This window comes from Mustela nivalis (assembly GCF_964662115.1).
Source record: "Mustela nivalis genome assembly, chromosome: 1".
Taxonomy (NCBI): Eukaryota; Metazoa; Chordata; class Mammalia; order Carnivora; family Mustelidae; genus Mustela; species Mustela nivalis.
The window spans coordinates 15,361,033-15,376,514 of record NC_139020.1 but is presented as its reverse complement, the minus strand read 5'-3'; the positions used below and the strand labels follow the sequence as shown (position 1 = coordinate 15,376,514).

The following is a 15,482-nucleotide window of genomic DNA, read 5'->3' as shown; positions in this document are numbered from 1 at the left end:
CTCATCTATAAAGATGCTGGAGCAAATCTTTCCTGGATAACTTCTCTATGTGGGATGTATTGCAGTTGGCAAAGCACGGCTTTAAAACCTTCTAAAGTTGGAACGCCTCAGTGGCTCAGTCATTGAGCGTCTGCCTTCAGCTGGGGTCTTGATCCCAGAGTCCTGGGATGGAGCCCCACATAGGGCTCGCTGCTCGGCAGGGGGCCTGCTTCCTCCCTCTCTAGCTCCCCTCTGCTTGTACTCACTCTCCCACTATCTCTCTCTGTTGAATAAATAGATAAAATTTTTATCTATTTAAAAAACAAAAGCAAAAACACTTTCCGAACCTATGGGTAATGATGGAATACACATTAGTTTACTTTGGATGACCCTATGTGACAAAGTGAATGAATGGATGGACGAATGAATGAATCACCAACCAAACAATGTACACTGGGATTCAATCCTCAAAATAAATGTCCAGAAATCAAGATGAAGTTACATTCTGGAGTCAAAATACTCCTACCACATAACTGGTATAAAATCGACTTTCATGTTACATAATTCTGAAATCGTGGAGGTAAAATTCCTCTAGACAACAGAATTATCTGCTTGTGGATTTAGGTACGCTTTTAATGAATGTTGTAGACTGAAGTAAATGCTTTTTTATTTGACAATGTCATTGTTCTCTGCACCAGTTTCCATCAAGTAATAGACCACCTGGACTCAATTATTTTCCTTGGGTTATTTTTAGATGATTCTGTGAGGTTTGGGAATTATTGCTGGAATATCTGGGTTTCTTAAAGAAAATCCCAGAGAATCAAAAGGGTTCTGGATGCAGCATATGTGAACTGGAAATAGAGAAGTGGAAAGAAATATTCCATCTTCTGGGAAAACAGGCAGAATTATCAATTAGATGGAGCTAAACTGAATTTAAAGTTTGGTCCCTCTTTCCACTGTCAGAAAGAGACTGTAAGGGTGGGGTGGGGCTATTCTTGTCCTGTTCCTGAGAATTTTTATAGAATTTCCATTTTCTGATTTGCTTTCTCCAAATATTTGAAAGGTAGTTGAATTATTCATGTTACCAAAAGCACTGAGTCATCTACATTTTAGCAAAAGCTCTAGATTTTTGATAAATCTTATTGTACAATAAATACCATACACGTTGTGATCTACTTTTAAGATACAGGAGACCTAGGACTTCAGATTCTGGCGCAAGGTTAATTAGTCCACCTTTACTGAGCTCTGCTTCCTAACATTGTTATTGCGGGGGATTGGGGCACTGGCCAAGAGACTGCACTAGCCACCCTTTAAGGGACCCTGGAACCCTAAAACCTTATGAATCTATACCTTCATCAGAAACAACAACATAGCTTGCTTCTTGAGAGAAAGGATAATGATCAATATCTTTATAATCATAATAGTGCATACTTAATAGTGTTTGTATGTGCTAAGCCCTGTTCTATGCAGATTCCCACTGGAACATATAAGGTAGAAACTATTATTGTCCCAGTTTTCCCAGAGAAGGAAACCGAGACACAGGACGTTGAAATAACTTCCTCAAAGTCAGAAAATCCAAGGTCCCTACCTACAGAGTCCATTTGAAGATACCTGAGAGTGCAAACCCATTTCTTGGCCCAAAGGATTCACAGCCAAAAACGCCACACAAAATTCCAAACAGCCAAGCCACCTTTAAAAAGTTCAAGAGCTTAGAATGGCCAAAACACTGACAACTCCAAATACGGATGAGGCAATGAAGGAGCAGAAATTCTCACTCCTTGCTGGTGGAAATGCAAAATGGCACAGCCACTTGGGAAGAGAGTTTAGCTGTTTCCCATAAAACTAAGTGCACTCTTACCATGTGATCTGGCAATCATGTTCTTTGGTATAGATCCAGAGGAGTTAGAGATGTACGTCCACTCACAAACCTGCACATAAATGTTTAGTAAACAAATTTAATAACTGGAAATAACCACTAACGTCTACTGGGCCAAACCTATACTTAGATTAGAAACAAAGTCTCACAGAAGTTAAGTGTCTTTCCAGGTTCACGCAGCTCATTGGTATCAGACCCAGGACTAGAACCTGGTTCAGTGTCTTTTACAGGAAAAATGGAAAGAAAGAATTTTGGCAAGTGAAATAGAGCTGGACCTTAGACACTAGTTACACATCTTTTCAGACAGCTCTTCCAAACTCACCATAATCTCAAAGACTTCAAAGAATGTTAAATACATTGTTTCACTACCCAGGGAAACCCTGAGGCATTTGTTACCTGATACTTCTAAGGGCTGTCCGGCTTCCTATCAGATTTTTGAACTTGTAAATGATATTGAAAAGAACGAGCTATCATTTTGGACGATGCTTGTAAACATCCCCACTGTTCAAAGTGACTTTGTTGAGCTTAGAATGTTTGAAGAAAGCAAGCTTAATTTAAAATATATACTATAATGTTAAAGCTACACCATGGATTATTCTAGGAGTAGATTTAAACTAGTTTTCTTATCCTCTTTTCTTATGTAATACGCACATAAAAACCAGCAGTTAGTTAAGGACAGAGATATTACAAATGAAGATTTGGGCAGAAAAAAAAAAGTAAAGCCAATTTTTAACATTTATGTTCTTTAGAACCAATATGAGTAAAAGTTTTGTTTAAAAAAGGACTTTCGTGGGCACCTGGGTGGCTCAGTGGGTTAAGCCTCTGCCTTTGTCCCAGGTCGTGATCTCAGGGTCCTGGGATCGAGCCCTGCATCGGGCTCTCTGCTCAGCGGGGAGCCTGCTTCCCCCTCTCTCTCTGCCTCTCTGCCTACTTGTGGTCATTGTCTGTCAAGTGAATAAATAAAATCTTTAAAAAAAAATAAAATAAAAAAGAACATTCAGTTCACAGAAAGGATATAAGAAAATAACAAATAGTACAGAACATAAAATTCTTTAGGTCTAAAAACAAATTAATCACTTATCTTGACTGTAAAATGACTTGTCAGCTCCCACACGATTTTTTTTCAAAGTTCTAAAATTAAGTTGATGCATTTATGTCCTGAAACCAATTTCTAATCTACATTTTCTCAGTTCCTGTTTGCCAGTAAATAGGCTCGTTGGCCCCAAAGCAAGCAAAAAAAAAAAAAAAAAAAAAAAAAAAATCTGGTCTTACAGAGCTGAACCAAATGCAAAAGTGAAATACCTGGAAAAAACCTGGAAATAGCATCATCAGTCTGGTTTTCTAGGTCATCCTAACAACCAGAGAGTGAATCAACCAGCCCTTGTGATAGTTGAAAAAGACCAAATAAACAGCTACCATTGCGGTGAATGACATCTCCCCAGGCTGTGCCTGGTCCCTGCGGCCATAAAGTCCCTACAATACATTTTTAACTTAAGTGTGAGAGTCTGAGTTCCAATCTCACTCAGACACAGAGATGCCCTACAATGATCTTGAAGCTTCTTCCAGAGACACGTCTTGGAAATTAGGATTCTTTCAGTATTGAGACCTGTGTCCTCCTTCTGTTATCATAAAGGTAAGTGTTTCGATGAGACACTCACGTACGGCATCCCGCTTGCCTCTATTCCCATCTAAAGAGAGAAGCTTCGTGACTGTGAGACTGAGTGCTCGGGATCACAGTGGGTAGAGCCTGAATTAAGCTCTCAACGTGGCCTTGTAGCAGCTGTATGCCCTTAGGCCAGTCCCATGCCCTTCTCTGATGGGTTAAAGAGAGAGGGAAGAAATAACGCCAGCTGTGCGTGCTTCCAAGAGTTATTTTAAAGGCAGTGACTGGGAAATGAACTTGAGTAGTAGAAGGTACTGTAAACTGGTGGCGGTGATGTTACCATGCCCTTTGCCGCGGGGGCCATCCAGTTGCCATGGTGCTATGAGCCATGGTGGAGGCCAGGAAGCGTGGGCAGGTATTACCAGATGCCCCCATGTGCAAAATGAGCCCATCCTTCTCCACCTGCGGCTAGCCTCTGAATGGGCATCGCCATAGCCTCAGTTCCACAGAATGACTTCAGAGCTTCATAATATTGATTCTTCAGAGTTAAGAGGTAAAGGTGCTAAGACATGGCTACGATGTTTCCAGAATTCCTATTGGCCTCAACATAAGAGCATGCTTTCCCGTTTATGGCCAGGATGGACCATCTGGTACCTCCCAGGGAACTCCTCTTTCCACATGGCCCTGTTGGAAGCAGAAGGGTTAACATTCTCAGCACCCCTGGAGACAGGATGCAACTGGTGGTAACCGGAGCCTTAATAAGAAAACAGCATCAAGGAGCTCCTCACGGAGCTTGTAAATCCTCTTGTAGCCTCTAAAAGAGGCAACTGTCAATTCTCAGCAGTACTTCATCTCCAGGGGTAGCTACTCACAACTCTGAGTTAACTACATAGTGTGGAAAAAGTACCTTCCATAAACAGCACTATTTTAGAAGCAGATATCAGTTTCTGCTTAGTCTTATAGAATTCTTTCCTATAACTTCCCCAACCTCTATTTTTGTCTGGACAGGGATTTAGACATGTGTGTCTGTGGGTTCGTGTGTGTGTGTGCGTGTGTGCATACACACACACAGAGACACACACACACAGAGTCCTGGTCTCTCCATTTTGGGATGCTCCTCCATCTAAAAAGGCAGTAGAATTCCAGAAGTTATGAAATACATTCTGATGTTTTTATGGAGCACAAAAGTAAAAAGAGTGTTGCCTTTTTTTTTTTTTTTTTTAGCTAAAAGATAGTCTTTTTCAGAAAGAAGAGAGTAGGCCTCTTGGATTCTTATCTGGAATTTTCTAAAGTCATCAAATACATGTTTGCAATGGAGCCCTGTTCATTTTAATTTCTGCAAATCCCACACCAGGGAGTTCTAAAACAGCCCAGCCCTATGTGCAACTTCTGTTAATGCCAATGCCAGAGTGGCCCAAGGTCCCCTTCACACAGTCGAAAATATAACCTCATGAATCCACAACTTCACAGAAAACCTGACCCTTGTATACAGATGTTATTTCCTGAAGTGAAGAAATGAATGAAAATTCATTTGATACAGCAGCCTGTCATTCCTCCAGTAGCAAACAAGAACTCCTGAGGAAGTTCTGAGGAACCAATCAAAAGGGGGACTTCATTTCTGAACTTGTCTGAGCCCTCCTCATGCCTTGTAGATGTCAACGTGTGTATGTGTGAGCATCTAACATTACTCGGCAGCGCATACCAAAGGCCAAGAATTTGGCAGAGCTGAGCTGATTAGAATGCCTAAAAATATTCCATTTTATCAAAATCCATTCTGATGTCTTTTAGCATTTGAGCAAAATGCTAGAGCAGCAGGATACTTAGGAAGCATAAATTCTGAGAGGCGTTCCAAAAATTCAAAAAGACACAACCTCAATGTGTAAGATGTAACCCTTCAACTTAAGTTCTTGTTAGTCTATTTTTATCCCAACAGATTTTTTTTAATTTTTTTTGTAAACCATGTAAGGCGATGTTCTCTCATTTATAAACATTTATAAAATGTAATCTAATTTAATTCAACAAATAGCTATTGAGAACCTATTATATACAAGGCACTTTGTTGGGCCCCAGGGGGAATATAAGGTCAAATAAGTAATTGTCCTTACTTTGAATCTGTCCGCAATGCAGGAAAAGTTGAGAACTCTTCTGGGAATGAGTTGCTCTTGAGCCAGGCAAACCACAATTCACGTTTAGAAGAGGCATAAGCCAAAATCTAAGGGAGAGACAAGGAAGAGATTAATCTGGCTGGCAAGGATTGGTACAGACTTCTTGAGGAGGGTGCCATTTTGATCGGGGCCTTTTGGCAGGATGAGTTAGTCTGGCAGAGATGGGGAAATGCTTCAGTCAGAAGTAGCTGCAAGAGTATACAGACATGGGGCCCCTGGGTGGCTCAGTGGGTTAAGCCTCTGCCTTTGGCTCAGGTCGTGATCTCAGGGTTCTGGGATCGAGCCTCGAATCGGGCTCTCTGCTCAGCAGGGAGCCTGCTTCCTCCTCTCTCTCTGCCTACTTCTCTGCCTACTTGTAATCTCTGTGTCAACTAAATAAATAAAATCTTAAAAAAAAAAAAGTATACAGATATAAAACAAGTTTCTTCATTATCACTAGTTATAGGGTTTTCCAAAATAAGAAGGCTAATGGCATCGGGATAAGACCTCAGGCATCACGTTAAGAGTTCCCACAATTTTGCAATCAAAGTGTGCTACAGAGGAGCTAAACAAGAGGGGAAATACTATTTGTGCAAAATGGCCAAAGAGTGATGATTTATACCAGAGACAAGCAAGACTTAATACTATTTCGTGACATGTTAAAAAGCTGTCCTTCTTTGGCCATCATATCCATACATGCACCAAGGCATACGTGTGACACATTTCACGCTCAGCACTTCACCTCATCCTTCTTTCCTTATCAGCATTTTAATTTAATTTAATTTAATTTAAAATTCAGAATCCTCTCGGTCCTGAATTTTAATGTAGGTATCTCTCACCCATGATAACAAATTTACAAAAAAAGCTGCAACTCATGGTATCAACCATGTTTCCATAGAGTTTGGAGGAGTATATCCAAGAGGCGTAGTATCTCGGGTGGTCAGAGATTTTGAGGACTTGCTCAGGAACTACCTTTAATATTACCTGTAAATTAATAAAGAATAATCGAGTACTTATGAAGAAAATGGCTTGCCAAGTTCTGACACTACTAGATAGGGCCAGTCAGGTGGCCATTACATAGTCATTCAATAATCAGTTACTCACTACCCACTGTCCATATACCTAGGAGGTGATGAAATTCATGGCTGGAAGATAGTTAATAAGCCTGAAATAAAAACATATTCTTTCTTTATGAAGAAATAATTGGTCCATCTATTAATGAATTGGATGAGAGAGAAAGAAAAGGATAGAAAGAAAATAAAGGATATAGTCTAGCACAAAAGGTATATAGAACCAAATATCAAACTAATGTTTAAGCCCAATTCCCACATTTCTGAGAGCTGAATTGTAGCAACTACAGTCAAGTGGCTTCTGATCCCCGGCACAGTTCTCAGAAGTGTTCATAACTCAAGAGGATGCAAAACAAATTCAGGCATTTGATGCATTGTCATTGACTATAGATATACATTGTTGTTCTAAGCAAAGGACAGCTTGTTCAACGGTGTATTCTCTATGAGCTCTGCACCTGCCCACCCTGAAGCCACCTAATACCATGACCGAGTTGACCTCAACTAATAGTACCACATTGTGTCTACACCACTACATGGTTTAACTTCCGTTCTTCCTCACTGGACCTCCCAATGCAGACAGATCATGCATGTGCCATGAGCTCAGTTTCTCTTTTTAACCTGAGGCAGGGGGTGTAGAGCAGATGATTCTCCCTCAAGAAGTATGGAGGGGTTAGTGATACAAACTAAATGAGGTCCTAAAAGATGGGAGGGCGATTACAACTCGGACACAAAATGAAGAAGCTAAGGCATTCAGACTGGCCAGTCCCTTATTTCCTGGCACTTGAGCAAATCTAATGAAGATGGAAGACTGAACAGAAGGTTGGGAAAACCACCGAGGTAAGGAAGGCAGGAGCCAAGGTTAAGTTTGAGCTGCACGGTGTAATCAGTTCAAGGGGACAGAGGGAGAAAGTCAGTCCTTAGATTCAAGGTCTGGAAAGCAAGAGGAGAATCTGATCAGAGCAAAGAGTAAAGGATAAAGGAGTCTGGAAAAGATTGGGAGGAAGTTGGCAACCACATGACTTCATTCATGGTGGAGAACCAGAGGGGTTGGCAACAGGGGAGGGAAAGGAAATCTGTGTGACAGTGAAGGGCTCGGGAACTGGCACAACGAGGAACTCTGGAGGTGGAGGAAGGGAGTCAGGAAGGAGCAGTGAAAAGAGAAAAAGACTAAGAATAGAAATTCCTAACGGTCAGGCAATAAGAACACAACCAATCTGCCTCGTTAACGTGTATGTGTTGCATTGTATTAAATTCTCTGAAACATTTCCTGTGAAACTCAAGCCTCAGGCATGAAAATTACACGTTAAACCTCTCCACCATCGGTCACCTAAAAATAACAGCCAGGTACTGGGAGAGCTGGTGAGGAGGCTGGAGCCATGCAGCTGTGGAACCAGATATGCTCTTCAGATCCAGAAAGTGCGCAATCCAGCAACTCAGGCCAAGACTGAGAAGCATGCGCTCCTGGTGCGGCCCCTCTCCACAGCTGCCAAAGTGGGCTGTACTCCCACTCCAGGTCATCAGCAGAGAAGTGTGGCAGGGCCAGTTTTCAACGTGCAACTGTCATAAACTATGAATAGGTGGCCTCTGATGTCTCTTTGAGCTCCAAAGTCCAAGGCTCAGGGCTGGCCTCCTGGGCATGCTGCCTGGGCATTTGCCCTGGGCCCTGTGTCATGGGCCCTGTGCTTGTTTTAACTCTGTTTTTGCCATCTTGAAATTCTTCACAGGTTTGTTGTTTTGTGTGTGTGTGTTTTGTTTGTTGTTTAAACAATGGCCAGCAGGTTCATCTACATGAGGTTCATGAATTATGGAGCTGACCCTGCCTGGGATCTACATCCTTCACTCAGACTAGATGAGGACTGATGTGTCATCACTTCTGGGATCACAATGACAGCCTTGCTTCTGGACTTGGTTCCTTGGAACACAAACCATTGCAGAGTCTAGAAGATCTCCCAATCCCGCAATAGTCCAAGTTGTCTTACCGCTTCTGTCTGGACTAAGAAGAAGCTGCTACATCTATGGCTTCTGTTCCTCTGGAGAACCCTGACTGATACAATAATGGAAAACAGTTGCAGATAGATGAATTTTTTGAAGGTTTCTAAAGCTTCAGTTAGACTTTGGACCATATTTCTTGAGTCAGTTATGAGAAATACCAAGCCCCAAAACTTCAAAGCTATCGTCACCTTCTGGAGTCAGCCAACCTTTTCTACAAAGGACCAAAAAGTAAATATTTTAGGCTTTGTAGCTCAGAAGATCTCTGTTGCAGTGACTGAGCATGGCTGCTCTAACAGGAATGCCGGCAGAGTTGATATGTAAACCAATGGGTGTATCCGTATGCTGATAAAACTTTAATCACAAAAACGAGTGGTGAGCAGAAATTGGCCCATGCATTGTAACCTGCTGACCTCTGCTCTAGAGGGAAGAATCACCCTAGAGGATCAAAGATGACAATAAAAATCAAATGACTTGAAGTTTGTTCTTTTGGTCACCAATGTCATAAACCCCCAACTGAGTACATTGTATCATTGGCGCCTCAGTTTCCCTAACTGCTCTACAAAGATCTTCTTCCATTTATTATCAGATATTTAGGAAGAGCATAGAAGCCTTAAAGGAAAATCACTTAGCATGGCTTGGAAAGGTTTGTCAGTCTCTCTTCATTCCAAGCCCCTAGTTGCCACACGTACTACTCGGTTTTATAAAACTGAGTGGAGAAAAAGACCGGAGGGAGCTTGCAACAGGTTGAATACAAGATGAGGAATCAAGATGATGAAAAGGAGCAAGAACTTAGAAGGAGAGATGTAGACCATAAAATGGGGCAGCAAATTGCAAAGATGAAGATGGGAATGAAAAGACTTTAGTGCCAGACCACAGAGAATTCAACCCAATGAGATCACTAGATTGAGGTAGGAAAAGAAACATCATGGTAGACTTCCAAATGTGTTTCCAGTCTCTGCTCATTAGAAATAAAATCTCTGCCGTTGTGTATTCCTTACACTCCAGATAATTTGATACCCACTCTGGGGAAACAGTGAATATCTTAGCTTGCCCTAAGAAAAGATGTTGCCCTCAGATTGCTGAAAACCTGCAGGGACTCACGCAAGAACAGAAGAATGCAGTTGTGTGTTCCTCCCGGAGATGCTATCTTCAGTACATTATGTTTCACAGTCTTTACCGCTCTTGGCCCTAGTTAGCCACATGAGTAGTTATTCCCGTGACACTTTAAAGTCTTCACACGAGAAGATAAAGGACATTCCTGTGGATATTTTGAGAATGTCTACCATATTTTTTGCTTGACTACAAAGGCTACCCAAACCATGCTCTATATTAAACATAAATAAGGTGGAGTTTTTCCTTTATACCTGGCCCAAAGCACAAATCCTTACAAAAAAAAAATCAAATCTCCTGTCTCACACTATTAGGGTTCAAGGGATCCCCCAAAATTCACTGAATGAGAAAAATAAGCTGTAGAGAGTGTATGTACTTTGTACATGTTCTAGAACTAATTAGAATCGGTGGCAGGAGAATAATTAAACCATCTGCATCACTACAGCAAACTAGTACTACAACTAGATGGTGCAACTAAACAGGAAGTTTAGAAACAAAAAACCCAGAAAGAAATCTACTGGAATGTGACCCCTATTGCCTTAGATCAGGTCAGTGACTTTGTGCAAGCCACGTAGCCTCGGCCTTTTTTCATCCCTGGGACACCCTGCTATGGACAGCAGTGGAAAGGTCTGTCACTAAGCAGCCATGTGACAATGGGCAAATCATATGAACGTTCCAAGCCTCAGCTGCCTCACTAGAATGATGGGGATAACGCAGTAAATTCAAGTCTAAGTGGCTGTGGAGTGGTGATATCTGACAGACAGAGGTAATAAGAGGAAGAATTAGGTCAACACAAAAAGAAATGAGGTGACAAGGATGACCGCGCTGAGATCAGTTAAGCAGTTGTGATAGGCGTCTCCCAGCCAATGGCTTTTAACTTCAAGTACCAGCCACTCTCTCCCAGAGGTAATCTCTGCACATCATAGCCCATTTGGACCAGAGGCAGCAGGCCAAAGACTTAATGCACCCCAGAGGCAGTCCTCAACCAGTGACTGAAAAATCCCAGCTCCTCCACCCTGGTAGTAGGACTGAGGGCAACAACTCTGGAAGCCAGTTCTACCATATCGCCCAACAGAGCTAAACCCCAGCCACATAAGCAGAAACCTGCGGCAGAGTGCTCTTTAATACCTTCCTTTTCTTTGCTATCTCCCCTCCCCACTCCCTGTGGTGGTTTCCTGGAATCACCTCCTAAATAAACTAGTTATGCTCAAATCCTTGTCCTAGAATCTGCCACTGGAGAAATCCAACCCAAGATAGCCAAGCAGAGACACCCGGCACGTAGTCCAAAATACAATCCTGGGATTTGCGTCAGAAGGACAAACTGTATTTGCAAGATGTGGTGTATGCATGTTTACTGTGTAGAAAAGAGCTTAGAGTGAGTTAGCTTTAAATACAAAAATTTTGAAAGTGAGGCCAAGAGAGAACTTGAGCAGGAAATACTTCTGCAGAAGCCCACCAGGCAGCAAAAGAGAAGAGATGACAACAGGAGAGCCCCTCGTAATAAATAAGGAATGTACAGGACAGAGAGGGAAACTTCAAAGAAACCCATCCACCTCTAACATACCTATATTCCATCAGGACATGCACATATAGCATGCTAGTCCTTTAAAATATAAGAAGTGTATGCCTTGGACAAGCCACCAATTGGACTCTGCATCTACTGACCAGGAAAGAATGGAAAAGTCAGATGATTCTCTAGTCAGTGTTGCCCATCCTAGAAGTACCTACAGATCCCAGGAAATACCATCTCTGATGCAACTTAAGACTGTAACTGTCAGAGAAAAAAGGGAGACAGTCACAGGACTGGAGGTTGGCCATTCCTGACTGGCGGGGATCAGGTGATACGACCATTACACCTTTTTCCCCCACTGCTTTGGCAAAGCATAAGTGTGCAAGGATCACTACATTTACTTCTAATTCTGGCCACGAGTATTAGTCATCTGTAGGTGTTGCTAAGTAGCAGACAGACTCTAGCTTGGTCTCCATGATCACTTGAAAATCACACTGCCCCCCTGGTATCCGACGCCTAGTGTGATCTCCTCCTCTTGCATCTGGGTGGAAACTCTGATTTGCTTCTAATCAATGTAATGTGATAAAGATGATGGCATGTGTATGATTACATTACACAGATTGTAATGTCTATCTTGCAAGGAAATTCTTTTCCTTGTTTCTTTTTGAAAAATCAAGTGCCTATGTTAGAGAGCTCTGTGTGGCAAGGAACTCAAGGGAGTCTCCTGCCAATAGCCAGCAAGAAACTGAAGCCCTCAATCCAGTATGGCACAACGAACTGAGTTCTAGTACATCCCCATGCACCTGAAACTGAATCAATTCTCACATTCTGCAATCCCAGCTAACATTTTTATCAGACTTGGAAGCAGAGGGCCATGGGACCTGGCTAAGCCATGCCAGACACCTGACACAGAAATTATTAAATAATGCGTATATTTATTGTTTTGAGTATTAAGTTTGTGGTTGTATTACCGCACAGTAGTAGGTCACTAATTTGCTATCTATAATCTTGTATTGACTCACCATTGGCTTCTAGTCCTAAGAACTGTGCCCTTTATCTTAAATAAAGTTCTAACCATTAAACCATGTGATTTGAAAACTATTCATTTGTCATTGCCTTTCAAAACCCTGTGATGGTGAACATGGGGATGACCAAACTGGCCAGAAGGATTTCCAACAACACACAATTCCTTGAATGAGTGGTAAGAGGAACCCTGACAGTGGCCAGAGCTGAGAGAGAACTGGAGAAGTCCTGCTGTGCCTGCTGGGGGTCAGAGTCCACCTCCAAGCAGGAAGAAATATTCAGTGCTCTGGGATCCCTTTTCCTCACCCTTGAGCTTCAGGAAAAAATTAGAGAAATCAAGACATGTGAGTCAGAAGCTCTTTTTACAAGATGTGGTATATGCATGTTTACTGTGTAGAAGAGAGCTTAGAGTGAGTTAGCTTTAAATACAAAAACTTTAAAGTGAGGCCAAAACTGGTAAGAGCAAGAGCCAGGATTTGAAGGGAAAATGAGACATGAAATTAAAAAAAGAAAAAGAAAAATCATGTTCCTGAACAACTGGTGAGATTCCCATGTAGTGACCAGAACCTAGAAGAACTCAGAACTTCAGCCTCCCTATAAAATCTGTCTGGTTGAGGGTAAATGTGTGGCTAAGAGTGCTTGTCAAGGACTTGACACAACCAACAGTATAGTGCTAATTGGTATAATTGTACTCTGTGGGGACCACACAGAGAGCCTTTGTTACATGCGCAAGTCATCTCTTCCAAAGCATAAATGACTGGGGAATATGCAAATGGGAGGAAGGTCAATGGGCTAAGGGTACCTTCATTCCTTTCTTGGATTTATTCTTCTGAACTCGTTGACATACATGGTTCCTTTGACATTGGCTAACGAGACGTCCCCTTGTGGCCACCTGTCTTCCATAGGGATAGATCTCCCCTTCCAGAGTCCCTCTGCACCCTCCCCAGTGTCCTTTATATTCAACTCAGGCTGCAATGTGGTATTCGTTGTTCTGTCCCACACGCTTCCTTTACAGATAAAGAGTAAGCCATCAGGGTTGTCTGGAAAACATGGGAAAGGGAAGAGAAGAGAATCTATCTGTCCTTGGATCTCCAAGAGACCCAGTCCTTTCACACCTAGAGGTGATCTCCTCCTAGATGCTATTTCCCATGTGGTATCCTCTGCTGAAACAGTATGCACTTCTCTTAACCTGGGCTTTACTCCATTATCCGTGTACCAAGCTTTCATGGGAAGAGAGGGAGCTTTGGAATTTGGAGAAAGCAAAAGGCTTCCAACCACACACTCTACCTAAACCAACTGTTTGAGTCTGCTCAAAAGATGAGTGTCCCTAGTTCTCCACCACAGCCACAGAAAACTGAGAAAAGTATGCACAGGTGGGCAGCATCCGGCCACATGGACAGGGTCCACTTTGTTCAAATCCACCTTATTTCATGTGTCAGCCAAAAGCGTGGAGGATTCCTGAGGGTTGCCTGTATGAAAATACTACTTCTCCACTTCAGAACCCAACCATCAAATACTCCACCTCCTAGATTACAGGTACTTGGGCCTTGCTCTCTGCTTTCCCAACTTTCATCCAAGAAGAACCCTTCTCCTAGAGGGACCATTCCTAGATGGATAAGGAAAGATGCAGCCTCTCTTCAGTTCTACCCAGAGCACCACCAATATACACTGGAATGTCTCTCGGGTACCAAAGCTGGTGGGCCAGGTTCCTTCTCCACCAATTTCTTGATGGATTGAGCATCATTGCTCTAGGATCCAGGTACATTCTACACACTGACAAGGATCCCAGCTGGCTCACTAGCAGATATAAGATGCCTCCAGAAGTTTAGGCCCACCTAGGACCCCCAGGTTCCAAAACAAGACCCAATCTCTGACCTGCAGCTTCTGGCATTGCTCCCTGGGTAATGTGTAAATATTTAGGAAAAATTAGAAAGTTGCAAAAGTTTTATTCTGAATTGTGAGCTGACATAACATTGGGCCTACATTTCAGCTCAGTAACATATTGAAGGTCCCAGGGTTGTCTCCCAAAAAAATGAATGTCAAGATCTACTAGAACTTTCACAAAGCAGAAAAAAGCTAGAAGTTTGGCTCCTAACAGCACCATATGTGTGCACTGGGACACCCATATTTGGATTCCATTGTCTTTTCTATTCCAGATGGAAATTTCCTAAGATATTATTAAAGCCTTTGTAGGAGGCTGTGGGTTCCCTTGGAGATGATACAAAATAATTGTAGATATTTTTTAATCCCTCCTAATTTAAATATTTCCCACTGGAACAGATCCTCATTCTCTCCCACTTGGTCATAATGATTCAAACAGGAGAGCAGTGAACTGAACATTTTCTCCACAAAAGCCATGAAGTAAAGGCTTTTTTGTCCTATGTGGAAAAAGCTTACACATACTAAAATTATTCTGCCCAGCTTTTAGCTGTCCAGTTCCAAGGACAAAAATTCAGAGCTCCATAACTGTAAAGGTTTCCTATTCTGAATCATTTCTAAATAGGATTCCTTTCTGAGCAATGGATTTCACAGAATGAATTGTATACAAGGGTGACATTTTTACTAACTATCCTCTGCCTTTGGGCTAATGGGTTGCATAAGAATTAAATCTGGACACATCAAAGTCATCAGCCAGCGCTCAGGGTACCACAGGGCAACACTTGTAAGGCAAAGGTAACTACTGTCTGAGTGCTGAATTTATCTTTAGAGTGCACTGTAAATGAGTGGTTTTTATTTGCCATCCCTGCAACAAGGCATTTGTTGTTGAAGGCTTGTCCAGGTCAAGGAAGATTTCATAAAAAGGTCAAGTTTGGGGCAGCTCCTCCACTCTTGTGCATTCCACAAACCTTCCCCAACCTGCTGACTCATTCTTGGGCTACCAGGCTCACAGTTGTAGGACTTCCCCTCTACGCTACATCCCATGGTCCCCCAGTCTCCTTCAGCTCCTGCTTTCTTCCCTTTGGGCTCTTCCAGAGTTTTCCTCATTTATCAGTTCCACTGGTCTCCAGATGAAGGGAAGGGAGGCTTTCCAACGATGCGTCAGATATCTACAAGATACTGACATCCTTCCAAACACTCTTTTTAGGACACCTCCTGAGAACTCTTATGCTATGTCTGCCTCTTCCTCCACCTCAACTCAACATCAGTGCTACCCCTTGTCTCTCATCCCAGCCAT

General features: G+C 42.3%; 1 protein-coding gene across 2 annotated transcripts in view; it reads right to left on the bottom strand.

The window, feature by feature from the left end:
* LOC309841598 (uncharacterized protein) overlaps positions 1 to 15,482 on the bottom strand; it is a 307,986-nt gene that overhangs the window by 255,301 nt on the left and 37,203 nt on the right. For both annotated transcript variants that reach the window (XM_082684794.1, XM_082684793.1), the window contains exon 2: positions 5,564 to 5,670. In XM_082684794.1, coding sequence (XP_082540920.1) covers positions 5,564 to 5,670 — 107 coding nt within the window. The remainder of the gene's footprint in view (positions 1 to 5,563; positions 5,671 to 15,482) is intronic.